Here is a 13,716-nt window from a genome sequence, read left to right as displayed (position 1 = left end):
TAACTTTATAGGTTTGATTTTAGAGACAAACCTAACATGTATAAATGAAATACATGCGTACCTGTTAACTTCAGAATAAATCATGATACACATATTAATTCATATATATCTTTAAAAAAGCTGACATACAAGTATTAGCGCACCATAGAAAGCTCAAAAGTGCATGTTGGATAGCTGATTTAAATAGGGATTCAAAGAAATGATCATCTAGTACAACATATTCATCTTGACCATTAAGCCATCACACTCAATTGTTTTAAGAAAGTTAAATTCTACTCATTAAACTCGTATTATAACGAAAGTAAAGTTAAGTATTACCGCAAGCTCATATTAATTTATATATATTTTTATTATTATTCAAATCAGTAATGATCAATCAAATATAACATTATCATTATTGAATACTTCACACTATAATCTTATCCCTAATTATGAGTAGAAAATAAAAATTATTTTCGAACGATATTCCTCCTAGAGTTTTCGAAAATAAAACACAACTAAAAGTTGTCCATACAAGTATTGGGTTGGTTCTGTAATTTCAAAAATTGAAAACAACCATATGTTAAAAAAAAAAAATCAGCCCCCTTTTTTTCCGTTCCCAAAATTTTGAACTCCAAAGAGTTCAAATCCGTAATCAGAAAAAAAAAAAAAAATTCATACTAAAATCGGAAAGCGCAGGTGAAAACTTTACTGGCAACACTGTCGGTTCTTCACCTCACATCTCGAATCCTTCCTCAACGGCTTCTGTCGGTTTGCTTCAGTTCAAAGATTTCCTTTTTTGGTGTTTTATGCATATATTTTCTATGTGAGTTTTATGTGTTTTTCAGTCTTAGTTGTAGTTTATTTGGTGTCAAGTTCCAATCTTTTCGCTTGAAATATAGTTCAATCCCTTTTTAGCTTTGTGGGTATTCTGAATTTGAGATTAATTTTGAGTTCTTCTTATGAATTTCACATTTTCTTGAATTTGTACGAGCTGATTCTCTGACCCTTTTGATATTGTTGACACCAAATGAATGAAAATGGGTTTGAATTTCTTTGATGTCAGGTAAATTTAGGTGATATATTGGCTCAGTATTATGTCGCTGTTGAGTAGATTTTTCTATAGAAGGCCCCCAGATGGGTTGCTGGAACTTGATGATAGAGTATATGGTAAAGGAACTAGCTTTGACTTTATAATGTGTTTTTTATTGTACATTGGAAGTGCATTGTAGTTTTCTCAACATCTTTTTATCTTATGTTGAATATCTGCAGTTTTTGATTCTTGTTTTTCGACTGAAGTACTGCATGAGGGAATTTATCAGCTTTACTTGCACGAAATCATAAATGAACTACATGAAGAATTTCCAGATTCCTCCTTTCTTGCTTTCAATTTCAGAGAAGGCGAGAAAAGGAGCCAGTTTGCTGAGATTTTATGCGAGTATGATGTGACTGTAATGGATTACCCAAGGCAATATGAGGGCTGTCCTGTACTGCCATTGTCATTGATACATCATTTTCTATGTATCTGTGAGAGTTGGCTCTCTCTTCAAAATCATAACAATGTAATTTTGTTACACTGTGAGAGAGGTGGTTGGCCCCTTCTAGCCTTCATTTTGGCCAGTTTCTTGGTTTTCAGAAAGTTACAAAGCGGAGAGAGAAAAACTCTCGAGATGGTTTATCGTGAGGCACCTAAAGGTTTATCGCAATTGTTGTCACCTTTGAACCCATTCCCTTCTCAGCTTCGTTACCTGCAATATATATCAAGAAGAAATATATCTCCCGAGTGGCCTCCTCCTGAACAAGCTCTTTCTCTGGATTGCCTCATTCTTCGTGCCATTCCAAGATTTGACAATCAAAAAGGGTGTAGGCCAATTGTGCGCATTTTTGGAAGGAACCTTCTCAGCAAGGATGGATTGTCAACTCATATGTTGTACTCCATGCCGAAGAAAGGTAGAGGCCTTCGACATTATCGCCAGGTGAAAAATTGCTATCACTGCATCTTGTTTGTTGTCTTCTTCAATTCTTCTGTGTGGCAACATGATTGTTATTGTTTTGCAGAAGGACAGTGATGTCATCAAGATTGATATTCAGTGTTTGGTGCAAGGAGATGTAGTTTTGGAGTGTGTCCACTTAGACCTGGATCCTGAAAGGGAAGTCATGATGTTCCGTATTGTGTTTAACACTGCTTTTATTCGCTCTAACATTTTGATGTTAAACTGCGATAACCTGGATATTCTATGGGATTCAAAGGCACGCTATCCAAAAGGCTTTCGAGCTGAGGTGAATACTTTCTTACAAACTGTCTGATTAGTTTTGTTTTATTGGATCACCTTTGCTCGTCATATTTCTCCTCTAACTTGTACTTTCTGCTTTGTAGGTTTTATTTGGTGATGTTGAGAGCATATCTCCACTAAAAGCTCCCACTGCAGCTCTCAATGGTGAGGAGACTGGTGGACTTCCTATTGAAGCCTTTTCAAGGGTACAAGAACTTTTTAGTGGTGCTGATTGGGTTGATACTGGTGATGATGCTGCTTTGTGGTTGTTTAAACAGCTATCGGTGCTGAATGATATGAAAGATTTGTCAATTTTGCAAAGTAGGATGAGTGGGTATTCATCCCCATTTGATTCTGAAGAAGAAAATAATGCATCGAGCATTGCCGACAGTTTGGATTTTCTGGACTCAGAGAAAGCTAGTAGTATTAGTTATGCTAATACAACAGATGTCAACTTTTTAGATGAACAGGATTCAGCTTCTGATGGAACTTCTGATCCCAAGATTTCTGAGGGTCAAATGAAGCTTTCAAAGTCAGATCTTGGTCCTGTTCAGTCTCTTTCTGAAAGTAACTGTCAATTGGATACTGCCATTTCTCCTGAACGTTTAAAGGGAGTTCAAATTTGCGATACAAGGACTTCCTCTTCTTCTCCGCTACCTTCACCACCTCCGTCACCTGCCTCTGTGATTTCTAGTATAAAAGTTACTCAATCATCAGCTCCATCTCCCCCTTCACCACCCTCTCTGTTTGGTTCTCCTAGCAAGGAGGTCTCATTACCTCCTCCACCTCCTCCACCACCTCCACCTCCTCCTATAATTGGTGTCCCTTCTTCTGTCCCACGTACTCCTCCGCTTCCACCACTTGCAAGTTCTAATAGATCACCTCCACCTCCACCTCCACCACCACCACCACCTTCAATTGGTAGCCATAGAGAACATTCACCGCCAATACAACCTACTTCTTCAACTTCCCCTGATAGCTTTTCTAGAGGACCTCCGCCACCTCCACCACCTCCACCACTTCCTAATAAGAGCTTTTTATGCTCTTCTGCTCCTCCACATCCACCTCCTGTCCCTACATTTTCTACTTCTAGAAGTGCCTTGCCTCCGCCTCCACCTCCACCTCCTCCTCCTCCTCCTCGGGGTCCATCTAACTGTAATTTATCAGCTCCAGCTCCACCCCCTCCCCCTCCCCCTTTCATGTCATCTAAGTGTTCACCCTTGCTTTGTGTAACTTCCCCGCCTCCCCCACCTCCCCCGCTTACCCCTTCAGCCCTTTCCAAAGGCCCTCCACCTCCACCTCCACCTCCACCTCCGTCCTCTACTTCAAATAGGCCAACTCTGTTGGCACCTCCACCGCCACCGCCTCCACCTCCGTCTTCTACGTCAAAAAGGCCAACTTCGTTGGCACCTCCACCTCCACCACCTCCACCTCCACCTCCATCCTCTACGTCAAATAGGCCAACTCCGTTGGCACCTCCACCGCCACCGCCTCCACCTCCATCCTCTACGTCAAATAGGCCAACTCCGTTGGCACCTCCACCACCACCGCCTCTACCTCCGCCTTCTTCATCAAATAGGCCTACTCCGTTGGCACCTCCACCGCCACCACCTCCACCGTCAAACAATTCTACAAGGCCACCTGCACCTCCTCCACCTCCTTTGGGAGTTCCTAGGCAAGGTTCCACTCCACCAGCACCTCCACCAGCACCAAAGGCTCCTAATGCTCCACCACCCCCTAGGCGGGGTTTGACACCCACTCCACCTCCCCCGCCTGGTGGAAAGGGCCTTAGTGTGCCAGCGCCACCACCTCCATCTACCGGACGTGTAAGAGCCTCTGTAGGTTCAACTGCTCTAGGGAAAGGGCGAGGTACAGGAGGCACTTCAATTCCTCCAAAAAAAGCTTCATTGAAGCCCTTACATTGGTCGAAAGTTACACGGGCTATGCAAGGGAGTTTATGGGCTGATACACAAAACAAGGAAAATACTTCCAGGTATGAAGATTTTATTTCTGGGGATGAAAAATTACAATGAGAACTTTCTGTGTCATTTCAATTTAATAGTCAGAGCTAATTTGTTCGCTATTTCTCGTGTCTCGTGGAACTCCTTAACAGGTTGTCATAAGCACTATCATTCTCATGGTTTCAATTTCTAATGCTTAATAGATTGCAGATATAGTAGTTCTGAGCACTTTGAGCTTAACCTAGTTTGTGTTGGGTACTGCAATTTTTATTTGTTATCTGTCTGTTATGGGTAGTTCTGATAAGATTTTATTAATGTACATGACAGAGCACCTGAAATTGATATTACGGAGCTTGAGAATTTGTTTTCAGTGGCTTCAGCTACTGATGGCACTAGCAAAGGCGGAGGTCGACGTGGTTCAAAAATCAACAAACCAGAAAAAGTGCAATTGGCAAGTTATATATGCTTTATCTTGTTTCCAGTCTCTACAACTGTTATTCTCCAGTAGGCATTATCTAGCAAGTCTTTCATGTAGTAAAGTGAGTGTTGTAGGATGAGTGTATCTCCTTCCTTTACTAGTTTAACAAAACAATTAAATATTTGATAGGTTTTAAAGAGCTTTTTTTGTGGTATCTTGTGGCTAACAAGGTGGAAGAAAAGAAGTGGATAGAAAGGCTTAAATGGGTTTAACATAGGTGACGTTTCGAAACAATCATGCCCTTATAGAGAAGAACTTGTGTTTTTTCAGCCCGGATGTGGATGATTACATAAACTTTGGGTGGAAAAGTCCTCCTTTCTCCATCCTGTAGGTAACACCATTTCTGTTTCATGAAAGTTGAGATAATTATCTTTGACTGGAGTGATATCCTAGGGTAAGGTCCTTCATCTCCAACCATAAGGTTGGGGGTTTGATTAACGAAGGGATAAAGGGGGAAACCACTCTTGGGCCTCTTAGGCAGAGGGTTTAGTGGATGGAGTCAATCATATAAAAAAATAATCGTTGCCTTTGAAAAATTCTTAAAAGTTGTGTTAATACTTTGAGATGTAAATTCATGCAACAGAGTAATTCTATTAGGCTGCGATACATGTCTAGATCTAATGAAAGAGTTGCGGAGGCTGTGCTCATGATGGGCACTGTGTCCCATGGGGATGGCCATTGACCATGAATGAATTGCAGTTCACTTGCTTCTTAATTTATCTGTTAGTGCTAAATTGGGAAAGAGATAGAAAACTTCTATAGAAAGAAACTGATAGTTTTCAAAGCTTTCACTGTATAATATGAGATCACTATGGAATAGTTGGTGAACAGTCTATTGGTGTTGGCTTCTTTTTCTTCCTGAGGTATTGGAGGTTTATTTTACAGAACTCCCATTATTTATAGTGAAAGACTGGAAGTGTTACATTTTGGTCTAATGTTAAAAGACCGGGATGATTTCTTAACATATGCTTTTGCCAGATTGATTTGCGCAGGGCATACAATTGTGAAATCATGCTTACAAAAATCAAGATTCCCCTGCCTGATATGCTTGTGAGTTCTTTTTGTGTCTTTCTTGTTTCTACTATTAGCTTCGATACTTTTATCTATTGCACTAATTTATGTCTTCTAGCCAACAGGTGGGTCTTTTAATAATATTCTTTTATTGTTTATCAGATGAAACTATTAGATTATGTGATCTTTACTTGGGCTTTAGGACAATCAGATATTTGGAAAATGAGCTGCTAATAATTTAAAAAGTAACACAAACTAAACAGCCATTAAAATTAACGAATCTTTTCCAAAAGATTACAATTTAGTATTTTAGTTTTTTTTAATCCCTTTGTACATTTGCTAAAACTATAGAAGTATGTATCTGATGAATCAAATAGATATGCAAAATTATTGAATCAGCTTAATGGGTTTGACTAAAAGTCCATTCTCAACAACAAAAAAAAGGAAAAGATTGTTGTATCTTGTATGTATTGAACTCTACATGCTATAATCTTTTTATTAGATCAAAAAGATTATATTATGTACTGAACTCTAAATTGAAGTATCTTCGTTTCTGCTTAATAGAAGTACAATATATTGATTAACTATCTATATTTTTTCTCAACAATGGAATGAAGAACGTATAGATCGGTTAACTACACATAACATTTATGTCATACTCAGAGGAGTTTGGTAGTTTGACTATTTTTATGTTAGCCATTAACCTATAACAGTTCTCCTTGTAATTCAGTTTCAAGTTAGTTATGCTTTTCTCATATTGGTGGAGTTCAATGAGCACTTTAGAGTGTGGCCAAGTGGTTTTTCTAGTAGCGACCAAAACTAAGACTTGGTGGTTTTCCTCATCTGATTGCATTTTGGAGGGCATAGTTCCCCGTACCTATGTTGATAGGAGGTGTCAAGTACCCTATAAATTAGTCAAGATACATGCACAAGTAGGATCAGACACTATCGTTATTAGAAATATTTTTTAGCCGGAGTTCAATGAAATGGATAAAGAAACCTTTATTTTGTACAAGGAGAAAATGAGCTTTCTATGGAAGTAGAAAAAAAGAGCTAGCTGTAGAACTATTTATCCAAAAGACTTTCTTATGTTTTATATTTTTGATAATTTTATTGTGTTGAAAAGATCATGTAATTTCACCGAAGTTGAAGAGTTCAAAATTGAACTCTTATGGATATTTTTCCTTTGAAATTCAAAGGAATCATGATACAAATTGTATAAAATATTCTATCCTTTGGCCTTTGGTCAAAATCATGTTTCATAATGCACAGTATCAATATGCTGATTCATGCATGTGTTCAATAAGTGTAATGACTGACGAGCATTTCTTTAGGATGCTCATGCATGGTTTCTTTGGAAGTTCTTTTTTCCTTATTTTGAGTTTTAATGGAGGTACATTGAAATGAATGAAATATTTGCCATGGATTTCTTTTTACTAATATTATAACAACAGTTGCGCCTCAGTTCCAAACAAGTTGGGGTCCGCTATATGAATACTCGCGGCCAGTATTATGCAAATGCAAATAAAATTTCTGTTTACACAGGAAAATTTACCGCGGATTTCTGACAAATTATATTTGTATGCATGTCTTACAGAATGCTATTTTGGCTTTGGATTCATCAGCTCTGGACATTGATCAGGTTGAAAATCTGATAAAATTTTGCCCAACAAAAGAAGAAATGGAGACACTGAGGGTATAATCTCTTTCTCATCCTACTGTGCTTGCCTATCATGGCAAAGTTTAAGTTACAATAATATGCTTATAATGTGTGTCTAGTCATTTATTTTGATTTCACAAGTAATATTAGAGGTATGTTCTGAAGTTTGCTTTGATTCTTCTTTTAACTTTTCTCGTTTAGAGAAAATACTCCATGTTGATGTTTTTTGCCCATAGTATTTGGAAACAAGAGTCAAAACCTTCACATTCTGCAATTGTACTTAACGTTAGAATAGTTAAGTGAGTCATAGGAACAGCAGGAGCCTATAATTTTGTTGATGTGCCATTTGTTGCAAGTAGCTGTGCAGGTTGATGCCCATAATTCAATGACCCATTTGGCGGTTTCATGCTTATACAGTATGTACTTGCATCTATGCTGTGCGTGCATGCTCATGTGTCTGTTTCAATGTCTAATCATGCAGATACCTATTTCTGGGAACTTCCTTTCCCGGTGGGTGTGGATGTGTATAAACATAGGCATATATCTTAGTCTTTTGTGTATGTAGATCCATACTTGTTTCTGCTTGATTTCCCCCTCTCTTTGTGAACTTAGTTGTGTTAGTTTCTTGACAGTCTATACTTGCCATTTGATATTTAATTGTTATTCTTGATTTCACAATTTGATCTTACTGTTTATTGTTCTATTTTCCAGAACTATAATGGGGACAAGGCGATGCTTGGAAAGTGTGAGCAGGTCTTCTCCATTTTGACCATATATGTGGGGAAGTACAAGTTTTCCTATCCTTTAAGTTATAAGTAATTAACCGGATTAGTAATACCCGTTTCAGTTTTTCCTGGAGCTGATGAAGGTCCCACGAGTTGAGTCCAAGTTACGAGTGTTTTCATTTACTATCACTTTCTCTAATCAGGTATTTGCTCTTGTACTTCTTAGTGATCTAATGTCTATGGATTCTGCCATTAATTTTTCTGTTGACTATAATATGTTGAATTGTTCAGGTGAAGGACTTGAGAAGTAACCTGAGTACAATTAATGATGCTACTAGAGAGGTATTTTTAATACCTTATGAAGTTTGATTTGGCACATTCTGATTTAACTAGGCTCTAACTGAATTTCCTGGTCAATTAGGTGAAAGAATCTGCCAAATTACGTCAGATAATGCAGACCATTCTAACATTGGGAAATGCTCTGAATCAGGGTACAGCACGAGGTACAGTTTTCTAAGATCTATATCTCTATAAGAAAACAATCAGTTGTTGGGTGGAGTCGTCGGGACTAACATCTTTGTTTTGTAATTACGTTACAGGATCTGCTGTAGGGTTCAAGTTGGACAGTCTTCTTAAGCTTTCTGACACTCGTGCGAGAAACAACAAAATGACCTTGATGCATTATCTGTGCAAGGTAGAGTTACTGCATTATGATGCCTTTCTGTTTTTACCTTTATGTACTCGTATTGATCAATTAGCTCTGAATTGGGAAGAGTTGAAGGTGACTTAAGCGTAAGTTGAATCAGATTAGTTTTGGCTCAATAATGATTGTTGAGTAGCTCATGATTGAATTGAAAAAGTGCCAAGTGTATTTGAGGTCTATATCATAACCCATCTAAAACCATGAAGGGGGCTACTTTAGAGGAGGCGAGCGCTTTCAAGGTTTCAACACTCAAAAGCCAAATGATTCTTTGTTTAAGTTTTAATTAGAAAGTTAAAGAAATTGGGGAATAGTTCCATGTTACGCATGGCTGGTAGGCGTGGTTGTTTTGGCACAAGAGGATGCTACGAAGATGAAGCGTGCATGAGGCATGGTGAAGAAGCACTAGTGGAAGCCATAGTGTACAAGCACGGTTCACAAACATAAGTGTGGCATGATGCGCAAGCGCAACAAAGCCATGGACCAGGCTAACAGAGAGGAGGCAAGGAATTTCAAGGTCAAATGATTCGTTGTCTTAGTAGTAACGCGAAGAAAATTAGGAACTGTTTCATGGAGGCATGGCTGGTATGGTGATAGTGTTAGCACAGGAGCATGGTCTGATGATGTAGCATGCACGAGGCGTGGTGAAGCACAAGTGGGAACCATAGTGCACAAGCAAGGCTCACCACATAAGTATGGCATGGTTCTACACAATCAAGGAAGATGCATGAGGCTTTAGAATGCTTGGTAGTACACTTAGTAGTTCAGGAATTACTAGAACTATTGGTGGGTTGATTGATCCATATCATTTACAAAGGAGAGATTACTCCAGCAAAAGAGGTTAAACATAGCTAAATGCCACACATGCATCTAACGCTTAAAACTTCTTGATTCATACTTTGTCTAAGTGTAGCCCCTATCATTGGGGATTATTGGCTAAGTGCTGCACTTGACGCTAGTACGACAGTAGGTCGGTGATAGCTAGATCCAGTATCAACTCCAATACTCTAAAATGAAATAGAAGATCAAACATGAAATTAGGCATACAAGACTATCTAAATAGAAATTAAAAATTTCAAGCTTAGAGTATCTTGACAAATGAAACAATTGGAAATAAAATACACAAAAAATCTATTAGATCACCCAAAGGAAAGTCCAAGTGCGTATAGGTGCTTCTGTTGAGCACTCAAACAAGAAGGCGGCGGCAAGGCGGTGTAGCGGATTTTTGAGAGTCAGCAGCCCTTAAAGATGAAAATCTGAAAACTAATCCATCTTATATCGTTCACTTTATTTTCAACATTTTTCCAGTTGCATTTTTCTTTATTTTGTTCTACTTCTCTCTTCTCTTATATTGAAGTGCCTAAGGTTCATTTTCTTAAATTGTATCTCCATATCTATCCCTGTTCATTATTTCGGGGCGTCAAGTATTATGAGCGTATCAGCTGTGAAGTACGCTCAAGTGGGAATAGGCTAAAAGGAAGGTTATATGATGTTTATATCTTTAAGTTATCGCTCTCACTGGTCGACTGGTGCAAATCGATTGACTCCTGGAAATGTTCAAGTTTTTTCATCTCACAGGCTTATACAAGACTGCGAGAGATTATCGGATACTCCGTAAGTTATAAACCACTTCAAATTTTTGTGGAGAAGAGAAAGAGGAATCCTCGCTCACGGATTTGAATTGAAAAAGCAAGCCCAGATTCTTTTTAGCTAGACTCTATTGTCTGGTCCTTGTCTTTGTTAAGGTTTCATTGTAATCTTGTCTTTGTTAAGGTTTCATTGTAATCTAAGTTCCATTTGGCCGCCTAAGGATAAATTTGCTAAAGTCCTTTTCTTTGGACAAATTTTTGATCAATGATAAGAAAGATAGCCTTCCATATATTTTGATATGGATCCCTAAGGTTCTGAGAAAGGTAGGTTTTTTCACTTGGTTAGGAACAAGAGGGGTGATCTTGATGGATGATAAAAGAATGAAGAGGAGAACTACTTATGTTGGGCGGTGTTTTATGTGTAAGGGGTCGGGTGAAGACGCGAATCGTCTTCTAGATTGTGCGATAACTTCTCGGTTATGGTGGGAAATGTGGTGTTCGTTTGGTACATTTGGGTGATGCCCGTCACTGTATAAGTAATGTTGCTCAACTGAAATGGCGGAAGATGAAGGAGGAGACACAAGGCGTGGAAGGTATGCTCTTGCACTTGTGTGGGTTTTGTGGAGAGTGAGAATTAGGAGAGCTTTTGAAAGTGTAGTGTAATTTGCACAGTTAAGGAATAGCCTCTTGTCCCTTATTGCTTTTTGGTGCACCCATGAGGTTCCTGTATTGTAGAAGGTTGAGTTCTGTAGAGAACTAAATGTTTTTGTATATATTTTCTACTTTCAGTATTCTATGCTTATGCTGTTCTTTTGCCCAACTATCAGTGAACTTTAGTTGATAGCCTTAAGTTATAAACTATAGCTGGCTTGACCAGCCCAGCCTTAGTCTTTACTCTTCGGCATATATATGTTTGCACTTCCCAATGTGATGCCAAATGTGTAAATTCGTTTTTTTGTCAGCTCCTTGCTGAGAAAATGCCAGAGTTGCTTGATTTTGACAAGGATCTTCTTCACTTGGAAGCTGCTTCTAAGGTACCCTTGCTATTTATTATGGTCTTCCTTTGCAGTACTACTGGTATTATGGTGAACTGAAATGTTTGTTTACTTCATATTATATGGTTAGATTCAACTGAAGTCTTTGGCTGAAGAAATGCAAGCAGTGAGTAAAGGTCTTGAGAAAGTTGAACAAGAACTTACTGCATCCGACAATGATGGTACAATATCTTCAGGATTTCAGAAGGTGAGAAAAGAGAATGGTAACATGTGAAATTATTCCTACATACCAAATGAGTTACTTGTACTTCCAAGATAATGTTTCTTTTTAGTTTTAAATTTTGAAAATTGAAGGTCATATGATAATCTACTTTAATAAACGATAAGAGTGTATAACTAATGCAAGCACTAGTTGTACATAGTTTAGAAAAGAGTACCAAACATGGTACTAGCAATAAACAAGGTTAATGCATCCATTATTTTTCTTAATACGCTCTACCAAACGACCCCTAAATGTATTATCAAATTCTCGAGATTTTCTTACGCCAGATATGAAATGAATGGCATTGTGCAGATTCCTCTTTCCCCAGCTTTCCTTCATTATACATTACAAGGATCCCTATTTACTATCAAAAAGCTTTATTCTAGATAGTTTGAGAAAACAAAGGAAGCAGTGTACCACTGTTTTAGAAGAGTGATAGGTGTCCCCAATGGATGACATTTGTGTTCTTAACAAGGTCAAGTGAAAAAGGCTTGCGCTGGGAAAACTCCCAATTTGGTTTGTGTTGGACATGGTTTTAGAGTGGAGTCTGGTGATGCAGTCAAACTTGATTGCGATGTCTCTGATTTGGTGTACACATAATTTTGTTAAACATCTGAAATATGCGGTTTGTGACTCGTGCATTCCTTCTCAGGTGTTAAAGAATTTCCTTGATACTGCTGAGGCTGAAGTCAAGTCTCTCACTACTCTTTATATTGAAGTGGTGAGTTACTTGCATCCGTTATGCCATATTTTAAAGCCTCCTGGATGTATAAGCCATGCCAAGTTTATTGATTGTTTTTCTATCTTGTAAATCTGCAGGGAAGGAGTGCAGACTCCCTATCCCTGTATTTTGGCGAAGATCCAGCTCGATGCCCCTTTGAGCAAGGTTAGAGATACATACGTTATATTTCTTGCTGTATTATCACTTATCAGTCATCTGGAAAAGAAAAAACTACAGTCGTTTGGCTGTTTAACAAACAGTCTTGGTAATATAGCTATTCCAGTAGCGTTTATCAGTGATGCAATCTTTTTAGTTGTCTGTCTTTATGTGAAGATTATGGGATGCAACATTTATGGCCTTTGTAGCTTTTGTTGAGTGCATATAGCCATCGGCTAGATTTCTCGAATTGCATTTGTCCTTGAGATCTTGTTTTAACCGGTGTGAAAATTGCTCCAACAGATTTTTCCTCACCAACCAACTCTTTAACCGGACAATGTTTGTGACAAACTTTGTCAGTTTTCATTTCCTTACTTTCTGGATGCAGTGACACAAATTTTGGTGGTGTTCATGAAGATGTTTAAAAAATCACGCGATGAGAATGAACAAGCAGCTGATGCTGAAAAGAAGAAACTGGAGAAGGAAGCTTTGAAGGAACAAGTGGCTGCTAGTTCTTCTGGGAAGAAAGGAGTTGGTGACTCTGATAGAGTAAAACTGAATTTTTTAAATCAGTTACATGCTGTGTGATCAGTTCAAATCGTCCGAAGCTTATACTACTCGATGAACTGCCAGAATCAGTCAAAAACTTTTTTTGATGATAGCAGCAGAGCCTTGGAAGGCTCTGTTGATATGCCACTGTACGATTTAAGTTTTATAGTTAGTTATATCTGTACATAATTTCCATAGTTAAGTTGGCATTATTTTTTTGCCATTTAAGAATCGCGCACAATTGCCATTGTCACTACATTTTTGTATCTGAATGTGGTAAAAACTGAGACCTCAAGCATTGAAAGGGTTTCCAAGTTGTACATATTGAAGTTCCATATTGTATCTATGTAATTTTTTTTTTAAATTGCAGATTCTAGTTAATAGCAATAGAAGTTTTTACTCTCAATTATTATCTCCATGTTGGAGACCTTATCTATTGTTTGCTTCTTTTGTTCAATTTGGAAATGAATAGAACTTTTCCACATTAATATTTGCTTATGGAATTTGAATAAATGACTTCATTGAACTATGGATAATATTGTTTTGGAATATGGATATCTTAAGCTTATGAACCTCCCATCAATTCGTTGAACTATGTCTACTTTCTTCACCATCTCTCTTGAGTCATCACTCTTTCAAGTATTTGTTACCAATTTG

At 38.0% G+C, this 13,716-nt stretch overlaps 1 protein-coding gene across 1 annotated transcript; it reads left to right on the top strand.

Annotated features, from left to right (window-relative positions):
- Window positions 1-549: 549 nt before the first annotated feature.
- On the top strand, window positions 550-13,465 carry LOC107028585 (formin-like protein 14). The gene is made up of 18 exons (XM_015229705.1): window positions 550-805; window positions 1,046-1,149; window positions 1,252-1,955; window positions 2,038-2,259; window positions 2,357-4,245; window positions 4,541-4,664; window positions 5,670-5,741; window positions 7,300-7,398; window positions 8,074-8,115; window positions 8,210-8,290; window positions 8,379-8,429; window positions 8,509-8,590; window positions 8,687-8,781; window positions 11,339-11,410; window positions 11,502-11,618; window positions 12,286-12,354; window positions 12,453-12,519; window positions 12,899-13,465. Exons 2-18 carry the CDS (start codon window positions 1,077-1,079, stop codon window positions 13,096-13,098), a joined length of 4,059 nt encoding a protein of 1,352 aa, XP_015085191.1. The 5' UTR covers window positions 550-805; window positions 1,046-1,076; the 3' UTR covers window positions 13,099-13,465.
- The last annotated feature ends 251 nt before the right edge of the window (window positions 13,466-13,716 follow it).

This window comes from Solanum pennellii, chromosome 8 (assembly GCF_001406875.1).
Source record: "Solanum pennellii chromosome 8, SPENNV200".
Taxonomy (NCBI): Eukaryota; Viridiplantae; Streptophyta; class Magnoliopsida; order Solanales; family Solanaceae; genus Solanum; species Solanum pennellii.
Note: the sequence above shows the minus strand (reverse complement) of the source record. Positions and strands in the feature narration are given on the sequence as shown.

Bases quoted from the DNA above. Each gene is read 5' to 3' on its own strand.
- LOC107028585 (XM_015229705.1), top strand. From the start codon at position 1,077: ATGTCGCTGTTGAGTAGATTTTTCTATAGAAGGCCCCCAGATGGGTTG. The intron at 8,591-8,686 runs GTACAGTTTTCT...ATTACGTTACAG, and splicing joins GAATCAGGGTACAGCACGAG to GATCTGCTGTAGGGTTCAAG. The intron at 11,411-11,501 runs GTACCCTTGCTA...TTATATGGTTAG, and splicing joins ACTTGGAAGCTGCTTCTAAG to ATTCAACTGAAGTCTTTGGC.